We start from the raw sequence: 27,846 nt of genomic DNA on the forward strand, positions 1-27,846 counted from the left end.
ATGTTAAAGGGACCCATACATCTGACCAACATGGGTGAGAGCCGGGATCCAAATTTTGCACTGGGGTCTGATGGACTCTAGTTACGCCAATGACTTTGGCTACAAGAGCGGGTATTGTCCTAGATCAGCAGGACCACACTTCACCCCTGACAATGACTTTATACATTTATTACATAAAGGAATCAGGATTTGAGCTCAATAACAGAAATATTAGGTCTAAACGTATGTGCTGGTCAACCACTTCCCACCATAGAACATAATAGTATCCCTTATGGTTGGTGCGGGTGTATGGCACGAGCTTAGAATTTGAGCCTGCTCCATACACAGCAGGTGCCGGCTGCATTACATAGTCACCATCTCATTCTACCAGCGTCGAGCAGAGCTTGCTCCAATCGCTGCTGCATAGTCATATACTGTAGATGTCACTGTCAATCACTGATAGCAACCTATTAGGGTATGTTTCCACATTCAGGAAATGCTGCGTGTTTGACGCTGCATAGAGACGCAGCATAAAACACGCAGCGTCCAGATGTTACAGCATAGTGGAGGGGATTTAATGAACTCCTGTCTCCACTATGCGTGGTAACACGCATCCGGCGGCCCTGCGATTCCGGACATGCGGCGCGTCTTTTTAGAACGCAGCATGTCCGTACACCTTGTGGCAACGCTGCGCCGTCGCAAGGTATAACACAGGGCCCTATGTGTGGGGTGCGATGATACCGGATGTGTGCTATGAACACATTCGGCATCATCGCGTCTCCAGAAGGGGGCAGAGCCTTGGGCGGAGAAAGTTTGCCGCTCCGTCAAAACCTCCGGCCATCCTGAACGTGGACACGTACCCTAAATGGTTCCACTGTGTGTGCTCAACAAGGAGTGTTTGGGGTTTGAATCATCTCCTTTTCCAAAATAAAATAAAAATAAGTATATTTGGAATCACCGCATCTATAAAAGTCCAATCTATGAAATAGTAAATGCTATAAAAGGGGGAAAAAAAGCCTAAATTGCTGTTGTTTGGCCATCTGGTATCCCAAAAAGCGTGGATTGAAAAACATTTAAAATGTCAAATCACTCGTAAGAGGAAAAAATTCTCTTCACTTGAATTTGTTTTCTAGCTCATTATAAGGTGAAGTGAATGGTGTATTTTAAAACTACAAAGAAATAAGCCCTTGTTTGGCTATGTTGGAAAAAAAATTTAAAAAAATAAAAAAATAAACAAAATTAGCTTGGAAGCCCCATTTTTTTGGTGCAAAAAATCCCATCCAACAGGTAATAAAAAATGCCTGTGTGTATTCCCCACAATATGTACTACATGGCCATAGGGAGAATGTTATTATTCCTGTGCCAAGTCAAACCAATCCAGACATGAGCGCGCAGGATTCTAAGGAAACCTATACGGCATTCAGCCTGTCGACAATGAATGGCGCCAGATGCTCAGAACAAACATAAACTTATTTCCTCTCCAGTTTGTATTCCCATAATTAAGTCCGTATTTACAGTAATTGTGTTCTGTCATCACACGAAAAGAAGAGAAAAGATGCCGAAATATTTATAACATAAAAGCTCTAAAACATAAAAAAACTTTATATATTAGGTTTACGGCACGTAAAGTGCAGAATAAAATTTGCGTGTAATTTTTACCGCATTGTAAACAGTAAAAAAAATATATATATAATATTGCTTCTTGGAATTCAACAGTGAAAAAAAATGTAAAAGATTAGTAAGGTTTTGATATGCGTGCCCTTTTAACTGCAAACAGAGTGGTTGGGGTCTGGGTCTTAGACCCCCACCAATTGCTCAAACCTCCTTTCTGAGATATGACAAGTTTCAGTATTTGTAATGGTTGAATTCCTAGAACTAATTTTGATTTTCCCGAAACAAGTTGTATTTCTGAAAGGCGAATAAAATCTATTGATTGACTTCTAATAATCAATAAATTAAAAAAATATAAAAGAAACAAATAAATTTAAAAATGCCAATCTCTCCCTCCTTTATCCCCTTTAAGAATATAGGAAATAAAAACATTAACGTATTTGGTATTACTGCGTTGGTAAAAGTCAGATCTGTCAGAATCTAAAATTAATTATATTCAGGAAAAGAGAAAGAAAAATTTGAATGTAAAAATCACTTAAAAATTGATTTGATAATGATCCAAATATTCACGTGAACCCTAAAATGGAGACAATAAAAACTTCAGGTCACCAAGTTAAAAACAAGCCTTCAGGTAACTCCATTGCGGGAAGAATAAAAAATAGTTAAGAGACTCAGAAAAATAGCGACAGAAATAATTTTTAAAATTTGTTTTTCAATTTTTTTTCTCAACACTTAAAAAAATAAATGTACAAGCTGGGTACTGTCGTAATTGTGATTGACCTGAGAAATCAAGTTGTCAGATCATTTTTACCGTGCAATGAATGTAATAAAATCAGAACAACAAAAAATAGCAGAATCGCTAATCACTGGAGGTTCGACCCCTGAGAGGACCCCATCAGACTCCAAAAATGGGGCTCTGAAGTGCTCCACCAGAATAGAGTGTGTTGCTTTGACAGCGCTGATCCCCACTGATCGGCAAGTTATCACCTATACCGTGGATATGTTACTCTTTTTTAACTATGTCGAAAACCTTTAAGGGCAGAATACAATCCAATATCTAACTTAGGGAGATCTTCGATGAATTGACCCCATTGACTTGCTGAAAGTCATAAATTAACCACGTGCAGTGACAGACATCATCTTCTACCATTTGACAAAACACTGGTTTGATATCTGCTATTAAATAAATAAAGTCCTCCTGCCTCGTAATCAGATCTGCACACCTTTCCTCAACAAATTACTCACATGACTATATTTAGTGCACCATGGACTTGTATCAAATCATTAAAAATTATCACTAATGTTCCATCACACAAGGTTAGTGACCTTATACCAATAACCGCCCTCCAGGCATACATATAAATAAGCATTGATAAGCCTCTGAGCCCTTTTCCTTATACCTTTCTGCCTGAAACCCTCTCTCTGGACTATAGTTACGTCCTACACTGTGCAATATGAGGCTATATGGAAAGATGCATATTCTCCTCTTTGGACTGAGTCTTCTAGTTGTTGGTAAGGTTTTTTTTTCATCATAATATTATATGGAAATTAGCTCAATATAACGTAAGTGGTGGTGTCAGATGTTCTCCACAAAGACTTTCTTGGGACACTGTTGACTTTAGCCAAATATGATATCATTAATGCTGAATGGTTGACCTTGCTTCTTCTGACCACCAACATTTTCTTACTGTACTTCCCTTCAGAGTATTTGAAAGGTATTTATCTTGACCATTTAAGAATCTTCCACTTTTTTCAGCCATATCTTGAGGAAGTTTCTTAGATGTTTAGGGTCATTGTAGTGTTGAGGTTCAGCCTCCTATTAGATGGCCTCACGATATCCTTAAGATCCCTCAGATGTTTGGTTTTTTTAGAATTAATTATCTACCAGACAATGGAATGATTGATGTACAATCTTCTTAAATCATGTTTGAGACTTATTTACAAAAGCCTCAGAGATCTCAATAGATTTAGGCATGGTAATACTAATGGTTTCCGATATGAATAATCCTAAAGGTCTGATTACCCTGTGGTCATCATCATCTGAAAACCATGTTTACATGAGATGAATGATTTCCAATCCTCTTAAATCATTTTTTTCAGATTCATGGTCATCAATGACCTTCTTTTTGAAGACCTCATTAAATGTAGGGGTGGTAAAACTAGTGATGTTTTCTTTGAACAATCCTAAAGGATTGCCTACCCTGAAGCCACACTTCCAGTAAGTCATCCAAAACTAATAGACATGTTTACATTGGGCTAGATCAAAAATTTGAAAGATTGGGGATTGGGTTTAGCTTTACAGACAGGAGATATATAGAATATAGGATGAAAGTTTTTATCTTCACTTTTAGGACGGGAAAATCTTAAATATTTTTGGTGTCTATTTTGTCCCTCATGATTTTTAATATTCACTGATATTTTCATTGTCCATTTTAATATGTCATTTTATCACATATGACCATGAGTAGACACCTCCCCAATGAGTAGAGGTGGGCTCTGTTGGCTACCCAACGAAACAGCTTTTATGCCACCCACTCTGGTAGTTATCCTAATGTTTGCCGGGAATATTACATGGACATTATTCCATTAATGCTGATTTGGTCATTCTTCGAGAACCTCCATGGTTGGCTTTACTGAGGAGACAACCTCTTGGAGGACTGTCGAGTTGGCCACCATTTACAAACTTTTATTGAGATGAAGTTGTTACAGCCAAAATAGAACAATTATGGTTCTAGGAATATATATCAATGTTCTGTCCATAGATGGCTTGAACACTAGACTGATCAGCAGGACAGATGGATCAAGATGCATTTCTACAGTTTGGCACTTTGTTCTGCTGATCTGTAGGGATCCAGGGGCTCAGAAAAAGATTCTCGAATAACTGCTTTGTCAAATGTTAGAAGAGAAAACTTTGAGTTCTGTTGCATTCAGCAGTCCGTTTAACCATTATGCTTTCTTTTTTTTTAACTTTTACATTTATCTCCTTAGGTCTTTATGGCTCAGAGCTCGGTGCAACACAGGACACACATCTAAAAACATCCACAAACTGTAAAAATCATACACAGCACAAATACGTTACCAAGAGTATGTTTCGGTCTTTATCAACCGTTTAACTCTTTATTCATTTGTCATTAAAGATGGGGGTGCTTATTTTAAGGAAGGGGGGTTAAAATTTCCTACAGCTGCTCTCCCCTAAGCACTATTATCAGAATAGAGGTATTTTAATGGGGTCTGTCCAGTTCCTTAAATGAGGACAAGCTAAAAAGCAACTAACTATCATGGGTCTATCAGCTGAGATCCCCATGATCAGCTGTTATCACCGGGGAGGCTGTGGTCACCTGCACGGCTCTTTTACACTGCCTCTACAGTAGAAATGTAGTATTACATGGGGCTCATAAGAAATTGTCATGGTGTAAGAGAGCAGTTCTGGAAATGTTGATCTCCCATGTTTGTCAATTCAGTACATAATTTGGATAATAAACATATTTTAAGGAACAGATAAAAATACTATAAAAAATACATAGCAAAAAAAGTAAACATTGTATTGACCCCCCCATTAGTCTGGGGCTGCACACAACTCTTGCTATGTGATTGATCGTGTATTTAGTGGTCTCCACTGTTTGGGGCATTAAACCAAATTCAGATCTACAAGCGGAGATGTTTTATTGCGATACATCCTCCTAGGTACTCTTCCCATTCACAGCTATCGGAGTGTGACACGATGAGTAAGGTGAACCACCCATGGATTGTCCCGCTTTGTAGACAATTTTCAATATTTTACTTAAATGCATGCATTTAGAGCTAAAACACATTTTTGAAGTTGGATTTCATTAAAAATTTTGCACCATTTGCCACTGTCTTTTGTTGGCTGCAGAATGAGCTGCTCTGATAATCTGGCAGGAGACTTTGCCCCTCATTTATCCGTCTTTTTTTTCTGAGAACCGCTCAGTTGATTTCTGACCACAGACCACATCAAAGTTGAATTTCGCTGGGAAACAAAGAGCCTGTAAAAGCCAAGCAATGCAAAACTTTGAATAAAATCCAATTGTAAAAAGGATTTTTTAGCAAGAAATACATGCACTTAAGTAAAACAGAAAAAAGGCTTAAAGGTGGACAAGCCTATGCCGAAAAATTGTGCATATTTATGGGGAGGGCGGCAGAAGAATGTTGACCTTACTAGTTGGCCACCATCTTATGGGTTGGGTCAACTTTAATTTAAGGTTTATGGTCTGTAAGACCAGCACATAGTGGAGAGGTGGTAATAGTTTAGATCTGAGTGTAGTGATGAGCGAGTGTACTCGATGCTCGGGTTTTCCAGAGCATGCTCTGGTGGTCTCCAAGTATTTGTTATTGTTCGGAGATTTAGTTTTCATCGCCGCAGCTGAATGATTTACAGCTACTAGCCAGGCTGAGTACATGTGGGGGTTGCCTGGTTGCTAGTGAATCCCCACATGTAATCAATCTGGCTAGTAGCCAAAAATCATCCAGCTGAGGCAACGAAAACTAAATCTCAGAGCAGTTGAAAATACTCGGGAGACCCCCCGAGCGTGCTCTGGAAAACCTGAGCAACTCACTCATCACTACTGAGTGATGCTTGTAGACATGCTCGTAGGCCACAGAGTAGATCATATGTTTGGGTATAGTAAACTACCCCAAAGCCATACAAGTCTTTTAATTAAAAAATATATATATAATACAGAAATTGGCAACCTGGTGTAAATAAAACACAATACCTTGATGATGCATTATTGGCAAATACCACATATACAGCTACATAGAGCTATATGAGAACAATTCATAAATTAAAGGCCATGTTTTCTCTTTATTTATTTATGTTTTTTTTGTATGCAGCAAATACAGAAACAACTAAAAAACCGTGTCGCCACAGCACCTCTTCGAGGACTACAAGGTCAACACACTCCACAACCAGCGATACTCCCAAATCTACTTCTAAACTGACCACTGCTGCTTCTACTAGTACCCACTCTAGAACCACTATACAAATAAAAACTTCTACAACTACTAAACAAATTAAGGAGAGCGATTCCACAGTAAACCCTACGGTGACTAGCAATGAACAGTCGAATGGTACAGTGTCTTCTCCAGAGACCACGTCTGCGGCAGAAACTTTTCATTCCATAATCACTGCTTCTAGTACTATTACGTCTCATGAAACCAGCAATAAAAAAGAAGACAATACAATAATAACCAGCCCTATAACTAGCAATAACCCAGAACTAACGAATAGTAAAGATTTCTCGTGGATTACCACTAGTGAATTATCAAAGGATGAAACTACTTCTGTCTCCATTCCCAACACTAGCACCACTGAACAAGAAGATACTAGAAAAACCTCTCCTAATACTCACACCTGGTCAGAGGATATAAATACTACCATAGACATAATGACCACCAGCACCATCACTGATCAAGATGATACAACAAATCTATCTTCTGATACCAGCACAAAACCAGAGAAAAGCGATATTACATTGGACACTGAGACCACCAGCACCAACACTGATCAAGAAGATACTACCGAAATTTCCCCTGATACTAGTACTAATCCAGAGAAAAGCGATACTACACTGGAAATACAGACCATCAGCACCATCACTGATCAAGAAGATACTACAGAGATTTCACCTGATACTAGTAATACTCCAGAACACAGTGATATTACATTGGACACCCAGATGACCAGCACCATCAATGATCACGAAGACACTACAGAGATTTCCGCTGATACTAGTAATACTCCAGAACACAGTGATATTACATTGGACACTCAGACGACCAGCACCATCAATGATCACGAAGACACTACAGAGATTTCACCTGATACTAGTAATACTCCAGAAAACAGTGATATTACATTGGACACTCAGACGACCAGCACCATCAATGATCACGAAGACACTACAGAGATTTCACCTGATACTAGTAATACTCCAGAAAACAGTGATATTACATTGGACACTCAGACGACCAGCACCATCAATGATCACGAAGACACTACAGAGATTTCACCTGATACTAGTAATACTCCAGAAAACAGTGATATTACATTGGACACTCAGACGACCAGCACCATCAATGATCACGAAGACACTACAGAGATTTCACCTGATACTAGTAATACTCCAGAAAACAGTGAAATTACATTGGACACTCAGACGACCAGCATCATCAATGATCATGAAGACACTACAGAGATTTCACCTGATACTAGTAATACTCCAGAACACAGTGATATTACATTGGACACTCAGACGACCAGCACCATCGATGATCACGAAGACACTACAGAGATTTCAGCTGATACTAGTAATACTCCAGAACACAGTGATATTACATTTGGCACTCAGACGACCAGCATCATCAATGATCACGAAGACACCACAGAGATTTCCGCTGATACTAGTAATACACCAGAACACAGTGATATTACATTGGACACTCAGACGACCAGCACCATCAATGATCACAAAGACACTACAGAGATCTCAGCTGATACTAGTACTAAACCAGAAAACAGTGATATTACATTGGACACTCAAACCACAAGCACCATCAATGATCTAGAAGACACTACGGAAATCTATTCTGATGCAAGTACTAAACCAGAAAATATCGATACTACATTGGACTTTCAGGCCTCCAGCACCATCACTAATTATGAAGATACTACAGAAATGTCCCCTAATACTAATAACAATTCAGAAAATAGCGATATTACATTGGACACTCAGACCACCAGTACTATCACTGATCAAGAAGAAACTACAGAGATTTCCCCTGATACTAGTAATATTCCAGAAAACAGCGACATTACATTGGCCACTCTGACCACCAGCACCATCACTGATCAAGAAGACACTACAGAGATTTCCGCTGTTAGTAGTAACAATCCAGAAATCAGCGATATTACATTGGACACTCAGACCTCCAGTACCATCACTGATCAAGAAGATACTACAGAAATTTCACTTGACACTAGTACCAATGCTGAGAAAAGTGATATAACATTGGACACTCAGACTACCAGCATCATCAATGATCAAAAATATACTACGGAATTCTTCTCTGATGCTAGTAGCAAGACAGAAAAGAGCGATATTACATTGGACTATCAGGCCAGAAGCACCATCAATGATCATGAAGATACCACAGAAATCTCCTCTGCTACTAGTACTAAATCAGAAACAAGTGATACTACATTGGACAGTCCGACCAATATCATCATTACTGATGAACACATTACAGCTGTCAATGGCACAACAAACATTAATAGAGAATTTACAATAACTACAAATCATCCAAGATCTCAGACATTTGAGACCACAAAAGTCACTGATCACATCATAACTCCAGAAAAAAGCAGAACATCTATAGTGACAAATACCTTACCAACTACTCATTCACATGCAACTAATATCAAGCAAACCACAGTTTACGTTACAAATGTTACAAGGGCAAATCCTTTACTACAATCATCCCCTGCTGGTGTTACAACTACGGGAGCTACTATGGAGGCATCAACAACTACTACGCAGAAAACAACCCATGTGACGTCAACTACTCATGTCACAAGTATGCCAATCATCCCTAAAACTAAAACTACCACTGGAGCACCAACATCACTGACAACCATTAGTCTTTCAACACTCAACAAGAAAACAACTCCTTTACAGGCAACAACTTCTCTTGATACTACAGCTGCAATTACTACTACTACTACTACTACTACTACTAATACTACTACTACTACTACACCAACATCAATGACACCAACAACAACCCATGAGGTACCGGCTAAAAGAACAAGTAGGCCACCAACACCTACTCTGAAAGCTACAACTACCCCTGAGACAACAACATCCTTGGCCACTACTAGTTCTACAACCAGGAAAACAACTCCTGAAGATACCACAACTACAATTACTACTACAACAACGACACCAACTACTCAGACATCAACCCACAAGTTGACGTCTAAGCCAACAAATATGAAATCAACTAAAAGTATGAAAACTACAACCACCCGTGAGACAACAACTCTGACCACTACTAGTTCTACAACCGGAAAAACAACTACGCTTGATCCCACAACTACAACTACCCCTGAGAAAACAACGCACATGGTCACGACTAGCACTAAAACCGTCAACAAGACAACTCCTTCGCTAAAAACAACTACTTCTCATATCACAATGACATTTACTACAACTACAACAGTGACACCAACAACGACCATCCAGACACCAACCCCTACGGTACTAACAACTACAAACAGACCTGCAACTACCACCAAAGCTACAACACCTCAAACAAAACTGAGTGCTACCACGTCTAGCCAACATTTAACAACCAAACAGACCAGAACTACAGCTTCTACAACTACTACTAGTACCCCAAAAACTACATCAAGTACCACGAGACAACTAACTAATTTGGTACCAACCTCTAGCTCTAGAGCTACACACATCTCACCAACGTTTAAGACCACGGTGACTGCTTTTCCGACCACAAGTACTATGAAGACAACTCTCAAGTCTAAACCAACATCTTCTACCACTAGACAGCTGACGACACCTGTAGCCAAAGTGTCTTCTTCCAGCCATACCAACATAAATTCATTAAGTAAGTTCACACATATTACCTTATGTCATTAAAGAGGTTATCAACACTATACTTAACTCTTCATTAAGTGCTAAACGTCCAGTGATCCTCCTCCCGGTGTATGTTTAAAAGTGGTCGGCAATGACATCCATTAAATGGCACTGTGTTATATTGCTGCCATCATGGCTCCCATTGCTAAATCATGATGCCAGTGGCTGGGTCCGGGACCACTGTGGTCACTGATTGGCTAGTTTATTCAAGTGTAAAAAATAACAAAACAGAACCACCAGTGCATCAGCACTGGATCTATAAGGGAATAAAGTTGACTAGCTTCTTTTTTTTTTTTAAATTTTGCTGTTTTTTCTATAAATGTTGGAAAATCCCATTAAGCCTATTGTTATTCGATATGTAATTTAAGAAATAGCTATTCAAAGTCATTTGGGGCCATAAATTGTTCTTATATTATACGTTTTATTAACAGAAATGGCCTTCGCGAGCCTTTTCTTCTTTACAGTTCTCCATGGGGTTGCGAAATGACTGAAGTCCTATCAGGGCTTCACACTATGACATCTTATTTATAGTAGCAGTCTAAACTATGGAGTACGGGAACCTTTTAGGTCTCCATTGGGATCTAGGGCCAAGATGTCACCACAATCATGATATTATTATACCGGTATTATAAAAAAGCGAACAACACTGTTTTTTTTTTATTGCCAACAACCTTCAACCATGTGGTCAGAAGTTTGTGGTACCAGCAATGGAACCATGGTGGGAAGACAATCCAAAAAAATCCTAAATAGTTTACAAGAACCATACGGAAAGTTAAATCCCAAAAGAAATCCTCTGATAATGGCGTTAATATTTTATTTTGTGCTTTTTTCTGCCAGGTACTAACCATTCTACAGATGGAGGCTGGTATCTTCCGTTTTGGGCCATCATTCTCATTTGCTTGGCAGTAATCCTGTGCCTCACGTGGCTATGCTGCCTCATCTACGCAGTGAGTATAGCACTAATAATGCATCTTATTAGTGACTTAAAGGAGTACTCTTCTTCATACAATAACCCTTTATTAGAAGTGTCCAGCTAAGATAATGTCTTCACATAGTGCCCTGATGCTGGTAATCTCCCTTATCTTATCAGTTTTCAATTCCCCTGCAGTGCCTCCGCAGGGCAAATTAAGCATTATACACTGTTGGGTCCTCCAGAGTGAAAAAATGCTCTTTTTACCCATTTTTTGGTTGGACAAAAAGATTCAAGATTGCAAATTCCTTAATAAGTTGTTTTTATATTTTCCCAATATGTTCCAACAAAGGAGGACAAAGTTGCAAATATTAAAAACGGCTCCTATGCATATCAATGTGTTTCCATTAAACTAAAAACAAATCCTGCATGAGGTCTACACGAGTGAACAGTGCATCTGACAGCGACAGCTCTAGGTTTATGCAAGTACTTGGGTGCAGTGGCGTAACTAAAGTCCGAAGGGCCCCTGTGCAAAATTTGAAAGTAAGCCCCCATATGCATGCTGGACAGATTTATGAGCCATTGTAGAATTCAAGATCCTATAAAGACATATGCACACCCCCCATGTAATAATGTCCCCCATCCTGTCCTCATCCTGGCACTATTATATAATATTGTCCCCATCCTGGTACTATTACATAATAATGTCCACATCCTGGCACTATTATATAATAATGTCCACATCCTGGCACCTTCCTATAATAATTTCCCCCATCCTGGGCCCCTTCCTGAAATAATGCCTCCCATCCTGTATTAATGTCCCCATCCTGGCACTAGTATATAATAGTGTCCACATCCTGGCATTATTATATAATAACTAGATTGTGGCCCGATTCTAATGCATCGGGTATTCTAGAATATGCATGTCCCCGTAGTATATGGACAATGATGATTCCAGAATTCGCGGCAGACTGTGCCCGTCGCTAATTGGTCGAGGCAACCTTTATGACATCATCGTCGCCATGGCAACCATTATGACATCTACGTCGATACTGTGCCCATCGCTGAATCAGAAACGTGGGATATCTACGTCCTTTATGACATCATCGTCGCTGTGCCCGTTGCTGATTGGTCGAGGCCGCCAGGCCTCGACCAATCAGAGACGCGGGATGTCTACGTCCTTTATGACATCGTCACTGTGCCCGGCGGCCTCGACCAATCAGAGACGCGGGATTTCTACGTCGATACTGTGCCCGTCGCTGATTGGTCGAGGCAACCTTTATGACATCATCGTCGCCATGGCAACCATTATGACATCTACGTCGATACTGTGCCCGTCGCTGATTGGTCGAGGCCTGGTGGCCTCGACCAATCAGAGACGCGGGATTTCCAGGACAGACAGACAGAAAGACAGACAGACAGACAGACGGAAAAACCCTTAGACAATTATATATATAGACTAGACTGTGGCCCGATTCTAACGCATCGGGTACTCTAGAATATGCATGTCCCCGTAATTTATGGACAATGATGATTCCAGAATTCGCGGCAGACTGTGCCCGTCGCTGATTGGTCGAGGCAACCTTTATGACATCATCGTCGCCATGGCAACTATTATGACATCTATGTCGATACTGTGCCCGTCGCTGAATCAGAAACGTGAGATGTCTACGTCCTTTATGACATCATCGTCGCTGTGCCCGTTGCTGATTGGTCGAGGCCTGGCGGCCTCGACCAATCAGAGACGCGGGATTTCTACGTCGATGCTGTGCCGGTCTCTGATTGGTCGAGGCCTGGCGGCCTCGACCAATCAGAGAGCCGGGATTTCCAGGACAGACAGACAGACAGACAGACAGACGGAAAAACCCTTAGACAATTATATATATAGATGTCCACATCCTGGCACCTTCCTGTAATAATTTATCCCATTCTGGGCGCCTTCCTGGAATAATGTCCCCATCCTGTATTAATGTCCCCATCCTGGCACTATTATATAATAATGTCCCCATCCTGGCATTATTATATAATAATGTCCACATCCTGGCAATTTCATGTAATAATTCCCCCCATCCTGGGCCCCTTCCAAGTATATTGTCCCGCATCCTGGGACCCTTCCTGGTATAATGTCCCATATTCTTCAGCTCTTCTCCAACAAATTAAAATACAAAGCAAGAACTTTGCCTTAACCCCACCATACCACCCATTTGAAAATATATAGTCTAAATATATAGTCCATCTAATCAATTTCCTTACATCCAATCAGGACATAATTTTTCCATAGGAGAAAACAGCGAATTGAAAAAGTTCACTCCTTTCCGGCTTCGTGCTGTGTATACGTAGAGCAAAGGTGGTTGGTAGTGTGTGCAATCCACCAGACTTTTAAGATTTGTATGGACACAGGTTCAAGAAGTGAGCCCATGCCATCTACCGTGGTAGGAGGCCCCAATTTATACATCTCAGCTCTCACTGCAACAGCCAAGATCAGAGCTAGGTCCAACCCTGGCTGTAATCTCTCAGATGTTGAGGTCAATAATGACCAACACATCTAATCGTTTGGTAGAGGGAGGAGGCTATCTTTGTCAGCTCAGTGGCACTTCCGTAACATGATCAAAGGGTGATGATAGGTTGCAACAGAAATGAGAGGCCTAACTATGGCCTCCAGGCAGGGGCGGATTATCAGAGGGTCAATATGGGCGGTAGCCCAGGCCTCCAGGTCTGCCTTGTATGGAAGCCCAAGGCTTCTGCCTAACAATAAGATGCCAAAAGGCAGACACAGTACACTGAATATTATAAGTAGGCTCATATCATGTGTCCTGCCGGTCTCTAGAGTGGGTAGTCCATACCTAGTCTTCTGTCCACCACCAACACTAATGTCAAGGCCAGAGGACACCGGCCAACAAACGTTTGTCTGCTCCTCCCAGCAGCTTGTCCTCACAATCATGGAAAGTCTAGGGTTCACCCTTTTACCTACTCAAAATAGTAATAAATGTGAAATGTAATACATATTCAACAAATATTACCCTTTCTATTTCCAGGTTGCCCGCTTATGTAGGAGGAGACGACGACCCACGGTGTATGTGGTAAATGAAGAGATTCTGAATCCTTATTAAATAACCTTCAGCGTCTATAAAAATCTTGAACATATGGTAACAACAGGAAAAAAAATAAAAAACAAAAAAAGACTCTATTTTGCACAGTGCTGAAAATGTCAAGAAAAAAGGACGTGAGATGACGTAGATTAGAAATATATTATGCCACATTTACAGACCATGTGGCCAATGGAGAGAGTCGTCCCGGCTCTGCTTAATCCAATCCAGTGGTAACATTTCTCCTGGGCCGCAGTTCAAGATCTGTAATGGAGCCCCAAACTATGAACCATTATTTATAATCCAAGTCTCCACTTGGGTTCTAAGGACATTTCGGGGCAACAGAGACTCTAGGACCAGGGGCTACCAAAACTTTTCTACCCCTTATTCTTCTGCCTCATCTCCTAGCGAAAACATCTACGGGATTTCTCTATAAAGATGAACTGTATTGTTACAAAAAAAAAAAAGGTGTGGGTATTGGCTCATGGAAAGGGCATGGAGGGGAAGAAACCTCAAATCCCACCCAAACCCAACCAAACCCCACATCTCTGTCCAGGGTGGCAAACCCGAACATCCTAACGGCAATGCTATTTTATTCTTTAAACAGACCTCCAGGGCTGAATTATAATGAAGGCACACGGGACAAGTTTCTTGCTCGCCTCGGAGGCACCTGATGTCAGCGCTTCCCTATGTCTGGTCAGTGATCCTGTACAGTGAAGACGTGGAAAGACGGCCCTGTAGGCTGGTGGCTCTCCTTGGCTCCATAATAAGATTTTAAAGTGACACTCTGACATGGCCTAAAGAGTGATAATAATAATAATAATAATCTTTATTTATATAGCGCCAACATATTCCGCAGCGCTTTACAGTTTAACAGTTTCAAACACAAAAGTCAGTGATGAATCCATTTGTCACATGTTTTCCCGAAAATAAGACAGGCTCTTATATTATTACTAGATGGTGGCCCGACTCTAACACATCGGGTATTCTAGCATATGTATGTATATAGCAGCCACATAGTATATAGCACAGGCCACGTAGTATATAGGAGCCATGTAGTATGTAGCAGGCATGCAGTCTATAACACAGCCACGTAGTATATAACACAGCCCACGTAATATATAACAGCCCACGCAGTATATAACACTGCCCATGTGGTATATAGCAGGCACGCAGTATATAACACAGCCCACGTAATATATAGCACAGCCCACGCAGTATATCACACAGGCCACATAGTATATAACACAGCCCACTCAGTATCTAACACTGGCCACGTAGTATACAGCAGCCACGCAGTATATAACACAGTCTACGTAGTATATAGCAGTGTGGGCACCATATCCCTGTTAAAAAAAAATAATTAAAATAAAAAATAGTTATATACTCACCCGCCGGGATCCAGCGAAGCCGTCACGATGCGCACGCTGCTGCCGCTAGCTTCCGTTCCCAGAGATGCATTGCGAAATTACCCAGAAGACTTAGCGGTCTTGCGAGACCGCTAAGTCTTCTGGGTAATTTTGCAATGCATCTCTGGGAATGGAAGCTGGTGGCAGCAGCGTGCGCAGCAGCGGACGACGGAAGGTGAGAATAGCAGGTTTTTTGTTTTTTTATTATTTTTAACAGTAGATCTTTTTACTATAGGTGCTGCATAGCACACACACACACACACTGCACATGCATGCATATATATATATATATATATATATATACACTGCACATACACATGTGTATACAAACACTGCACATATGGTACATACCAGCCTAGTGTCTCTAGACTACCACAGTTAAAGGCCTTTTGATGACATAATGGTCAAATGACCATTTTGATGGGTAGGTCTTATTTTTGGGAAAACACGGTAGTCACCTATTGCCCTCCATTTACCTCCTGCTGAAGTTAGTCTTGCTGCATATAAGGTGGTCGCATAGAGACAGGGGAGACATGCTTCACCCTTACCACCTTACTTCCCGTGCCTCTTGTGCCACTGAGGCGGCCATTTTGTATGCAGAAGGACCAGTATGGCGGTCTCAGCAGTGGAGACGGCAAGAGGCAAACAAAGGGCAACAAGTCTGATGACCATACATAACAAATTGAGGAATGTTTGGTACGAGGGCCACTTTAATGACCACTCCTCTTGATTGTAGGGGGTCATGTGGGGATGTGAGCTAAAGAGCCAAGAAAATATTTTACCCAGGAACCTCCACCAACCATTATATAGTCCGGTGGGGCCTTCACTGTTCCACTTACACCCCTGACACCAACCCATATGAGGCTGGCAGACGTGTCATGTAAACCAAACCTCAGCCAGTATAATAAGTAGCCTGTACTATATTACTATATTATTATATTTATTATGCCATGTATATATATTGTTTGCTGTTGTCTGACTGCGCTGGACGAAGGGCAGACATTATTCAATGCCCTCGGTTGGCTCATTAATGAGTTGTTCACCTTTGGGGAATTTTTTTAAACCTACATTTTTGCACTTGGGGCAAAAATTATTTTTTTTGCAATTGGGTTTCATTAAAAATGTTGCATTGTCTCTGTGTTGCAACGGTCTATTGTTAGCTGCAAAACGAGTGAACTAAGCGTCATAGTTAAATGTGCAGGGAAGCAATGGCCGAATTGTGCAAACTATTTTAATGAAATCTAATTGTAAAAATAATTTTTAGCCCAAAAAGCATTTAAGTTATAAAAAATAGTTTGACAACACCATTAATGTAAATATGTTATTCTCCATCTCTTTTTTTAGCTGGTTATATATCATTACAATGAGCTGCAATGTATTTATCTTATTAGTATGAAATCAATTAAATTATTTCTGCCAAAACGTATGTGAACTGATAGCAAATATTTATTTTATTTTTGAAAAAAATGTATTTCCTAATTTAATATTGAGACTAATCCTGTCCGTGTATTGTACGGAGAATGCCCTGGATGCTCCACAAGGATTGCCACTTCCACAAGTGGGTCCCAATAAGAAGACCCTACTTTTATACAACTAGGTATACTATTGGGACATATGGAATGGTAGTATTTCAGGTCTATGATGTTGATGTCCAGCCCTATGCATAGGCCATTAAAGGGGTTGTCTGGAACTTTAACATTGATGGGCTATCCTTAGGATAGGTCATCAATTTCTGATTGGTGGGGGTACGAGACAGCTGGCACCCATGCCGATCAGCTGTTCCCGGTGTCAGGGACAGCTGGAACTGACCAGTTAAGGAGCTACCCAGCTCCGTCGACTGTATAGTGGCCACGGACGGGCACTGCAGATTCACTACCTATTCAAGTTAATAGGGGGTGGATGTGAATTATGGGGCCATGGCCACTATTCCGTCCACGGAGCTGTTGTCACGGGTGTGTCAGATGCAACAGACTGTCACCCTGCATCTGGCTGCAGAAGGTCTCTGCGTTTGGCATTACAGACTCCTCCTTAATACTTCTGACTCTTGGACCCAGTGTCAACCTCCCTCCTGCTCTTGTTGACACACCTGGACCTGGGTGTTTATAAATCCTCAGTTTGCTGCAGACTGTTGCCGGTGATATTCACATTTTTTCCTTGTAAAGGCTTGGAGCTATAGCAGTCTGCTAACTTCCTCTCTGGAACTGTCGGAGGACATTAGGTGTTACCTATCTGAGTCTGCTGAAGTTCATCCCCCTTGTCTGTCTACCTTTTTATCTTTAGTGTACAGTGGGCACTGACCACTGCTCATCCCTCCCCCTCCCTAGTCAGGGAACAGATCAAGAGAAATACAGGGCTTAGGTTTCCTGCTCGGCAATTGGTGAGGAACTAATTTAGGGACAGTAGGGCAGGTAGGGTGTTATTAGATCTGCCTAGGGGTCTCCACCCATCCTTTCCCTAGGGCTTCCTTGCTCTCATCCCTTCATGTTGCACTTAGTCTTCCTACACTGTGCGTGACAGCTGTGCAGCTCTGCAACTGAACAGTTCCAGCCCCAACCAACACCCGAAACAGCTGATCAGCGGAGGTGCTGGGTGTCGCATACCCAACAATCAGACATTGATGACCTATTCCAATTATAAGCCATCAATGTTAAAGTCCAGTACACCTGTAATATGGAGGGGGTCCAACTAATTTCCTTCATTGCTTCCATTTGATTGTGACTGTACCTGATGCTGCAGCCTATAAGTTACTCCAATGCGGCCACCAAGAAGCCAAAAAGGTTCTAGTGCCATAGGGTCTAGAGGGGTACCAAACACTACCTCCAGGAAATTGCACATTCCCCTAATAAAAATTTCTGCAAACAACGTCCTGCCAAGATCAACAACACATAGGGTCGAGATTTACCCCTTAAGGGCATCTGCGTGGTAATGTCTTCTTTCACATAGGCACATACTCTTGAATCTTTCCATTTCCAGACCATCAGAAATAGTTAAATCTTACCAATTCCCTCCCACCTTCAAAATTTTCTCTGCCCGTTGTTGCTGCAAAGAAGCAATCGCCGCGAACAAGAACACGTCATCGCCCGTGACTCACAGGACACTTCATGCACATGTCATATTCCCTGTCACTCCAAACACAGAAATATTTATTCAAGCTCCATAAAGTCAACGCCTCGGCTAATTCCAAGCTTTGCACAAGAGAGATTGCTTCCAAGAGCTGTTTGCACAAGGCTTGGCACTAAGCTATGACGTCGCGAAGATGGAGATATTTGTGTGTGCATTGCCAGTCAAGAAATAGTCCAGATTGTGATCTTTACCGTGGAGTATGTTCAAATATGTACTAAAGCGTCTCAATGACTGTGTGTATGAATGTGGAGATGGAGCGCTCCGTCTTGTTAAGCCCACTCCAAAGTCAACGGCAACTAATGTAACGATGGGGAATGGCACTTGAAAGGCTACATGGGAGGGAAGACAAACTTCAGGAACAGAGATGTTTTGTTACCTGGTAGAACTCCTTATCCACATAAGATGTGAAACATTTCGAGAGCTATTTCTGGAGAAAACCCCATATTATAGACAGTAGGGCATAAAGATAGAAACCACGTGTGGGGTGTCTAGATAAAAAAGTTCATGCAGTTTTGTTGTTTTGACCTTCAGCGACCAGCTGTGAACTTCTGAGAAAAGCTTTTAAATAAGTGTTTAGTTTTTATACAGCACCCCTACAGGAGAAATTAATTATTTCAAGTCCAAAGAAACGATGGGGGCACCCATGGAATCATGGACAGACTGGATCCACAAGTGAGAAAGGCACCACTTTTGGCACTAGGTCTCTGCTCTGGCAAATGGATGGAGGTCCCGAAAGTCTCTTCTATCACTAAAAATGCCTTAAGATGGTATCTGAAGATATATTTTTTAAAACAAGAGACATAAGACCCTCCTACACATTAGACTAGTGTCCTCAAAGCACACCGATATTGACGGGTTCGGCAGACATCGTGTAATGTATATTGGGGTGCCAGCTGACTGATGGTCAGGAGAGATGTCTAATTTTGGACTGCTGATCACATTGTTCTCCTGGAGATAAGCTGCCGGCCAACGTATCAGCCAGCGGCTTTCAGAACACAGGAGCTCTCAGCCGAATGAGCACGACTGTTTATGGGAGCGTCGGCTGAGATGGCTGTCAGTCACACGATTGGCTGAAGTATTGTTCGGTTGACAGCCATCAAAAGTGTATGACCAGCTTTATGCTGGCTGTAGACCTTAGACAGATGCCATCCATCAGCTCTCTCTCCAGGTTCCTCCATACACATGAGCACTCAACACACAGATAGTCGAACGATCCTGCCAATATCAGCAGGGGCATCCAATCTTAATAGAATGTGTATAAGCACCTTTAAACTCTTCCATCTGGAATAAAAGCTTAAACATAAGAAGATCTATGGTGAAGATCTACATGCCAGGACCAATTCTTATCTCAGAATGGCCATGTTGCTCTTCAAGGAATACAACTGGTTTGGTACCGATTCGATATTCCATAGCTCATTGGCTCAATGATCTCTGTGACATGTGGGAAGATAATTATAGATGGAGTTCCCTTTTAAGCTCTCTTCCCATAATGTCCAGATTATCGTTTAATACTGTACCCTTTAACAGATTTCATGGTTACAACACTGTTGAGCACATGCAATTTTATACAATATCTAATGGATATTCCTGATACACGTGTCTCAGCTGGCACAGAGGAACGACACTTCTGTTTTCTGTGTTTTCTGTAGCTTCAGGCTTTTCGGTTCAGCAGTACAACTCCCCCATTGTTCAATATTGAAACTACTTTTCATAAAACTTCTTTCCCTGCCAATTTTTTTAATCCTCTTAACTCTACTTCCTCTGTTCATAGTCTCCACATTTACCGTATATTGTATATACACTAACTTGTCCAACAGAGCAGAGGAGGCAAAAGATATACTTTATACTTGCTGGCTTTATCAGAGCAGCGGGGAGAGAGGCGAGTGATCACAAAAGACCCCATTCACACCTCTGCAGTAGTCCCTCAGTGCTTCTGTGATATTCACTGAATGTGAACCTCCAAAGCCTACCAAAACCAGTGTTTAGGACACTTCAGGGGCACATGTGAGATTTTCCAACTCTTCTTGGAAGTCGGGAGGTCTTACCTTTTTCTAGGGATTTAAGGGGGATGACCATACTGCGGGTACCTGCGTGCCGACTCCGGAACTGAAGAGGCTGCATCCTCTGTTCCCAGGGGGAAGCAATAGGAAGCTGGACCTTCCTCCTGACCAAGGGGGGCGGAGATGTAAAAGGGGAAAGCGCATGCAGCAGAGGAGTTTGGCGCGAACGGAGGGCGCAGCAGGGACCAGTGAGTGCTGCGCCTCTGGAGCATCCATGGAGAGTAGGCCCACGCTTTATTATACCTGCTGCCACTTACAGAGACTGTCAGGAGAGACGTGCAGGGTGCCCGTTGGTCACCACAGAGCGAGGTGTGAAACGTTCTGGGTGAGAGAGTACTGTGTGCGTGCTGCCAGAGAGAGATCGGGTGCAGCACCCGGCCGGAGAATCAGCGCACCAGTGGTTGTTGGCGCTTCAGTCTTGGCAGCAGCAGGCAGCGCGCAGCATACTGAGAAGAGTGCAGCACGCCCAGTAGCTGACAGAGATCGAGGTTCCGTGTGCTTCATTAGCGTGAGTACAGCGCACGTGCCGCTAAGAGAGAACCGAGGGCTGGATAGACTTGTGTAACCCACCGTACCAGCTCATACTTTATCGCTCACGAGAGACCCTGACTCCAGCAGTGTATATTTGCAGACCAACATTGGGCTCGTATAGGACTGAGGCCCGTACCCTTGTCAGCCACAGCAGTATATGGACTAGGCTCAGTGGAAGGTAGCGGAGACCAACCACTGCCACCAGAAGATGGGACATTGTTGTCCAGAGGACCGTCCTGGAAAAGACAACATGCCAGCCATTGCCGGCATCATAGAGTTCCCAGAAGGAGTTATAGTTTGAGGAACTCCTTACACAATTGCTTCACAGGAACTGCTGTTACCTGATCCTTTATTCTTCACCTCACAATATCCTTTTCCATTTAAACTGTTTAATCCCCTGTTTAACCCTTTACCTCCCTGCGTGGAGTATTCCCCTGTTATTAAACTTGTTAACCCTTGCTCTGCCTCTTATCAGTTACTGCATCCCGCAACCTGCTCACAGGGACCTCTTGGATGTTCAAGTGAGTTGGCAAATATGTATCCTGCTACAATAACTATACAATGTAATATACACTGCTCAAAAAAATAAAGGGAACACTAAAATCCCACATCCTAGATATCACTGAGTGAAAAATTCCAGTTGTAAATCTTTATTCATTACATAGTGGAATGTGTTGAGAACAATAAAACCTAAAAATGATCAACGTAAATCCCAACTAATATCCCACGGAGGTCTGGAGTTGGAATGATGCTCAAAATCAAAGTGGAAAATGAATTTACAAACTGATCCAACTTCAGTGGAAATGCCTCAAGACAAGGAAATGATGCTCAGTAGTGTGTGTTGCCTCCACGTGCCTGTATGATCTCCCTACATTGCCTGGGTATGCTCCTGTTGAGGCAGCGGATGGTCTCCTGAGGGATCTCCTCCCAGACCTGGACTAAAGCATCCGCCAACTCCTGGACAGTCTGTGGTGCAATGTGACCTTAGTGAATGGTGCGAGACATGATGTCCCACATGTGTTCAATCGAATTCAGGTCTAAGGAACGGGCGGGCCAGTCCATGGCTTCAATGCCTTCATCTTGCAGGAACTGCTGACACACTCCAGCCACATGAGGTCTGGCATTGTTCTGCAATTGGAGGATCCCAGGGCCAACCGCACCAGCATATGGTCTCACAAGGAATCTGAGGATCTCATCTCGGTGACTAATGGCAGTCAGGCTTCCTCTGGCGAGCACATGGAGGGCTGTGCGGCCCTCCAAATAAATGCCACCCCACACCATTACTGACCCACTGCCAAACCGGTCATGCTGAAGGATGTTGAAGGCAGCAGATTACTCTCCACGACATCTCCAGACTCTGTCACGTCTGTCACATGTGCTCAGTGTGAACCTGCTTTCATCTGTAAAGAGCACAGGGTGCCAGTGGCGAATTTGCCAATCCTGGTGTTCTGTGGCAACTGCCAAGCATCCTGCACGGTGTTGGGCTGTGAGCACAACCCCTATCTGTGGATGTTGGGCACTCAGACCATCCTCATGGAGTTGGTTTCTATCCGTTTGTGCAGACACATGCAGATTTGTGGCCTGCTGGAGGTCATTTTGCAGGGCTCTGGCAGTGCTCCTCCTGTTCCTCCTTGCACAAAGGCTGAGGAACTGGTCCTGCTGCTGGGTTGTTGCCCTCCTATGGCCCCCTCCATGTCTCCTGGTGTACTGGCCTGTCTCCTGGTAGCACCTCCAGCCTCTGGACACTACGCTGACAGACACAGCAAACCTTCTTGCTACAGCTCGCATTGATGTGCCATCCTGGATGTGCTGCACTACCTGAGGCAATTGTGTGGGTTGTAGAGTCCGTCTCATGATACCACGAGTGTGAAAGCACAACCAATATTCAAAAGTGACCAAAACATCAGCCAGAAAGCATTGGTACTGAGATGTGGTCTGTGGTCCCCACCTGCAGAACCACTCCTTTATTGAGTGTGTCTTGATAGTTGCCAATAATTTCCATCTGTTGTCTATTCCATTTGCACAACAGCATGTGAAATTGATTGTCAATCAGTGTTGCTTCCTAAGGGGACAGTTTGATTTCACAGAAGTTTGATTTACTTGGACTTATAGTCTGTTGTTTAAGTGTTCCCTTCATTTTTTTGAGCAGTGTAGTTGACACCCTATAATCCCTTTTGTTAGAGGACCCTTCTTACAATACATCTAGGTTAGCTCTCCTTTCTGGTCCTCATATCATTTTTATCTTTTTTTGTATGTACTTCTATGAGATTTTTGTACAACCTTTTGTAGGAAATTTGATAATCATACTTCCCAACTTTCAGAAATTCTCCATTTAGAAAACAAATAATTTTTTTAAGAATAGATATTCCTTTTTTGCAGGCTATAACTTTTTTTTAAATCTTTTCCTGCCCCTCGAAATGGCTGTTTTAAGCCCCTTTCCTTGGATTACACCAGCCGTCTGGTGACGTTATAGGACTGCCAATCGGATGTGCATAGAACAATCAGTTATAGATCGATCTGTCCACATAGACTGCTATTGTTCTCAGCAGCACATCTGCTGTTTGAGCAGGGCGATATGCTGCTGAGAAAGATGATCTTTTAAGCAAGCCTAAAGATTATTTCTCCCAACAAATGAGCATTTTTTCCTTTGTCAGGTGGTTGACAGCCTGTTTACAATGCATGATTATCAGGAAATGAGAGTTCCTGGCAATATTCCCCTAGTCCGATAATCTATCGTCCAGTGTTAATGTTGATGGCGGAGTATTCCGGGACCACACAAAGAAAACATTCAGGGAAAACAGAGCAAAAAAAGAGGAGAAGCCAGCGCAGCCTAAGGTTAAGACGCAATACATAAAGTGCAAATGCACATATTAATTTCTAACTGTATTTTCAAAATGAGACATTTAGCAAACAATTGATCAATTCTTTGAGCCACCCCGCCTCTTCACGGCAATCTCATATTGGGGCAGTCCTACACTACGTTTTTTATATTCGCTGTGCCATAAAGGCCTCCTAAATGAACTAAATGCAAGACCACATTAAAAGCATGCTGTACCTGGAGCATACACTGAGTCACCCCCATGGCGCCAGAGTAGGCAAGCGAGGATAAAGGTTGACCAGGTCCAGACAGACATTTCGGATCCAACCTCCACACTGCCCATCTAGAGCCACAGATGAAGAGTGAAACAGGCTGAGGCACAGGTGCATAATTAAACAAAGCCTGAGGCAGGGCAGGGCTGCTGTGTGTGGACAGCAGCCTATCAATCACTGAGACACAGAAAGAATGGTGCACATAAACAGGCGCGGCGTCTCATTTTGAAAATACAGTTAGAAATTAATATGTACATTTGCACTTTATGTATTGCGTCTTAACCTTAGGCTGCGCTGGCTTCTCCCCTTTTTTTTTGCTCTGTTATTGGTAAGTGGCTGACCACCACTGTTGCCGTGCGCCGTGCCTGGTTATGTGCGCCATTCTTTCTGTGTCTCAGTGATTGATAGGCTGCTGTTCACACACAGCAGCCCTGCCCTGCCTCAGGCTTTGTTTAATTATGCACCTGTGCCTCAGCCTGTTTCACCCTTCATCTGTGGTACTGGATGGGCAGTGTGGAGGTTGGATCCGAAATGTCTGTCTGGACCTGGTCAACCTTTATCCTCGCTTGCCTACTCTGGCGCCATGGGGGTGACTCATTAATGCTCCAGGTACAGCATGTTTTTAATGTGGTCTTGCATTTAGTTCATTTAGGAGGCCTTTATGGCACAGCGAATATAAAAAACGTAGTGTAGGACTGCCCCAATATGAGATTGCCGTGAAGAGGCGGGGTGGCTCAAAGAATTGATCAATTGTTTGCTAAATGTCTCATTTTGAAAATACAGTTAGAAATTAATATGTGCATTTGCACTTTATGTATTGCGTCTTAACCTTAGGCTGCGCTGGCTTCTCCCCTTTTTTTTTATTCAGGGAAAACTGCTTGTTCGGAGGCTTCTGATGCACCCGGTGAGATTTACAAACTCTTCCGGGAACCATTTTCTGGACATTTTAGAAAAGTTGGCAATTATGTTGATACGATAACATGGTCTCCTTGAATTGAGGAGGCTCCAAGGAGAGATGCAACCCCCATAACTAAAAAAATAAGGTCAAGCTATAGTGCTGGAGGTGAGGAGAGGAGAAGGAGCCTGAAAACTAAGGAAATGCGTAACAGGGCACTGGCATCAACAGAAAAAGTTGGGCCAACAGGAGCTATGACTTTTCATCAAACTGTATCAGGTGATTAGTCTACCGAGCTCAGAAGACCAGATCGATGACCTATACTTCTGTATCCCACAATCTTCACACTCTCGTCAGGACATGAACAGATTATTCACAGAAGCAAACGCAGCTAAATACAGATTAAACGTTCATTACACAATTCTCCATATCTGGAATAAACCAATTACCCAACCTTTACCATACCCAACTGCCTTCACATTTCAATAATCCACATAGAAGACAATATTATATATCAATTTATCATAGTCACATGACCAAGACAAGTCATAAAAAGGTGAACAATTAAATCGAGCAGAGATCTCAAAAAAGCATTTAAACAAGATTTTTATTGCAAAGTTGTACAACTTTTCATTATATGAAAAAAAAATTATATTTATCGTCTGAAACCAAAATATCGAGGGATATCTTGAGGGGATGTAAAGAAAAAGAGCAAAATAAATATGTTATTGAAATGCTTAAGGCTGTGGAAAGAAAATAAAAGAATCAATACTTACCCTCCGCAATCTCTCTTAGTTCCCTGAACACATAGGAAATGGTTGGAGTTGATGGCTGAATGATAGACTGAAGCCAGCGATTGGGTATCTCCGGCCATTTCCATTGTGTCAAGGACAGAACCAGGAAGCAGAGACTAGCACTAGAATGAGACCTATTGGGAATCGGTGAGAGTGAGTACTATTTTTTTTAATTAGTGAAGGGTATTTAAGCAATTTATAGTACATGGACATCTCCTTTAAGAACACTTACTATGTCCTGACTTTTACTCCTTACTCATTACTTTTGATATACACCATATTTTACTCCCTGATACTGATCTTGACTCCATTTTCTGACTTTAGGATTTCCCCTGGTTCTTCTTCCAGGCTTTCACCATCTTTTTTGTATTGACCTTTGCCTATTTTGGCCTACTCCTCTGTATAATCAACATGTCCTCACCTAACAATAGTGACTACTTAGAGGCTCCAGCCTGTATTGACCTGGAAAGTTTGGGGATGAAGAACTGGAGGGGTTCTCAGACTGCATACCTTTCTTCTACAGTGCTGTACAAGTCGTAACCATAGGGTTAAATCATGGCTGGACTTTTACTTCAATCTCATTTCTTATTTTCCTCCGACAGTAAACAGAATGAATGGCACCAGGTAATAGGCAAACCCAAGGAGCACGGGATTAGTTCCGTATTGACCTCCGACTCTGGCTGTATTCAGCTACTGGAATCAGATGTTCAGCATCGTATAGCAAATGATGTATCAACGTGGAGTAAGAAAAAGAGATGCGGCACTCACCCAGTTGCAGTGAAATCACAGTACGGTACTTTATTCACCATCCAACGGTTACAGACATTTACTGGAAGACGGCAGGTAAATGCGAGGGTGAGGGGAGTGAAGTGTGGACGACGGCCGTTTTGCGAGAGTAGCGCTTCTACGAGTCCAGGTGCCCGTAGAAACGCTACTGGAGCGAAACGGCCATCGTCCACACTTCACTCCCCGCACCCTCGCATTTACCTGCCGTTTTCCAGTAAATGTCTGTAACCGTTGGATGGTGAATAAAGGACTTTGATTTCACTGCAACTGGGGGAGTGCCGCATCTCTTTTTCTTACTCCACATTGATACATCATTTCTTATTTTCACCTCAATATACTTGCTGATACCCAACGTAGACTTCCAGGGAAGTTTCCATTCAGCACCCACAATTTTGCACAGTCAAAGCTCCATGTTGGAGCCTCCTAAGTAGTCACCGATGATTAGCACCATTATCAGGCAAAGACATGATGATAACACAGATGAGTAGTTTGAGATAGTTGGTCAAAAACAGGAAGAGAACAGAAAACGGAGCCAAGATAGATCGGTATCTTGGCTTTGTTTTCTGACTTGACTTTCCCCATGTTTCTCTTCCTGTCTTTGACCGACTACCTCAAACTACTCATCTGTGTTATCATCATGTCCTTGCCTGATAATAGTGCCAATTGAAGATCAGTCTCTTTGTTCTGTTGGTATTTTTGTCCCTGGTTTGACAGTGCTACATAAGTTGCAGAACTAGAGGTAACATCCTTTGTTGAACATCGTAACTGTAAAATTAAATCATTCCTGGACCTTTACTCCAACCTCATTCCTGATTTACACCTCCTTGTACTCCCTTATAGTGGTCTTGACTACGTCTCCTGACTTATAAAATTTTCTCTGGTTTCTCTTCCTGGCTTTGA

The 27,846-nt window shown here is 42.2% G+C and overlaps 1 protein-coding gene across 1 annotated transcript; it reads left to right on the plus strand.

Annotated features, from left to right (window-relative positions):
• Positions 1–3,062: 3,062 nt before the first annotated feature.
• LOC138666204 (mucin-2-like) lies at positions 3,063–27,174 on the plus strand. Its single transcript, XM_069754443.1, has 6 exons — positions 3,063–3,102; positions 4,579–4,674; positions 6,442–10,233; positions 11,100–11,209; positions 26,485–26,696; positions 26,763–27,174. Exons 1-6 carry the CDS (start codon positions 3,063–3,065, stop codon positions 27,172–27,174), a joined length of 4,662 nt encoding a protein of 1,553 aa, XP_069610544.1.
• Positions 27,175–27,846: the final 672 nt, after the last annotated feature.

Source organism: Ranitomeya imitator, chromosome 2, assembly GCF_032444005.1.
Source record: "Ranitomeya imitator isolate aRanImi1 chromosome 2, aRanImi1.pri, whole genome shotgun sequence".
Taxonomy (NCBI): domain Eukaryota; kingdom Metazoa; phylum Chordata; class Amphibia; order Anura; family Dendrobatidae; genus Ranitomeya; species Ranitomeya imitator.

Coding starts and splice junctions, on each gene's coding strand:
- LOC138666204 (XM_069754443.1), top strand. CDS start 3,063: ATGCATATTCTCCTCTTTGGACTGAGTCTTCTAGTTGTTG. Junction 4,675..6,441: donor GCACAAATACGTTACCAAGA/GTATGTTTCGGT, acceptor TTTTGTATGCAG/CAAATACAGAAACAACTAAA. Junction 11,210..26,484: donor TATGCTGCCTCATCTACGCA/GTGAGTATAGCA, acceptor TTCTGACTTTAG/GATTTCCCCTGGTTCTTCTT.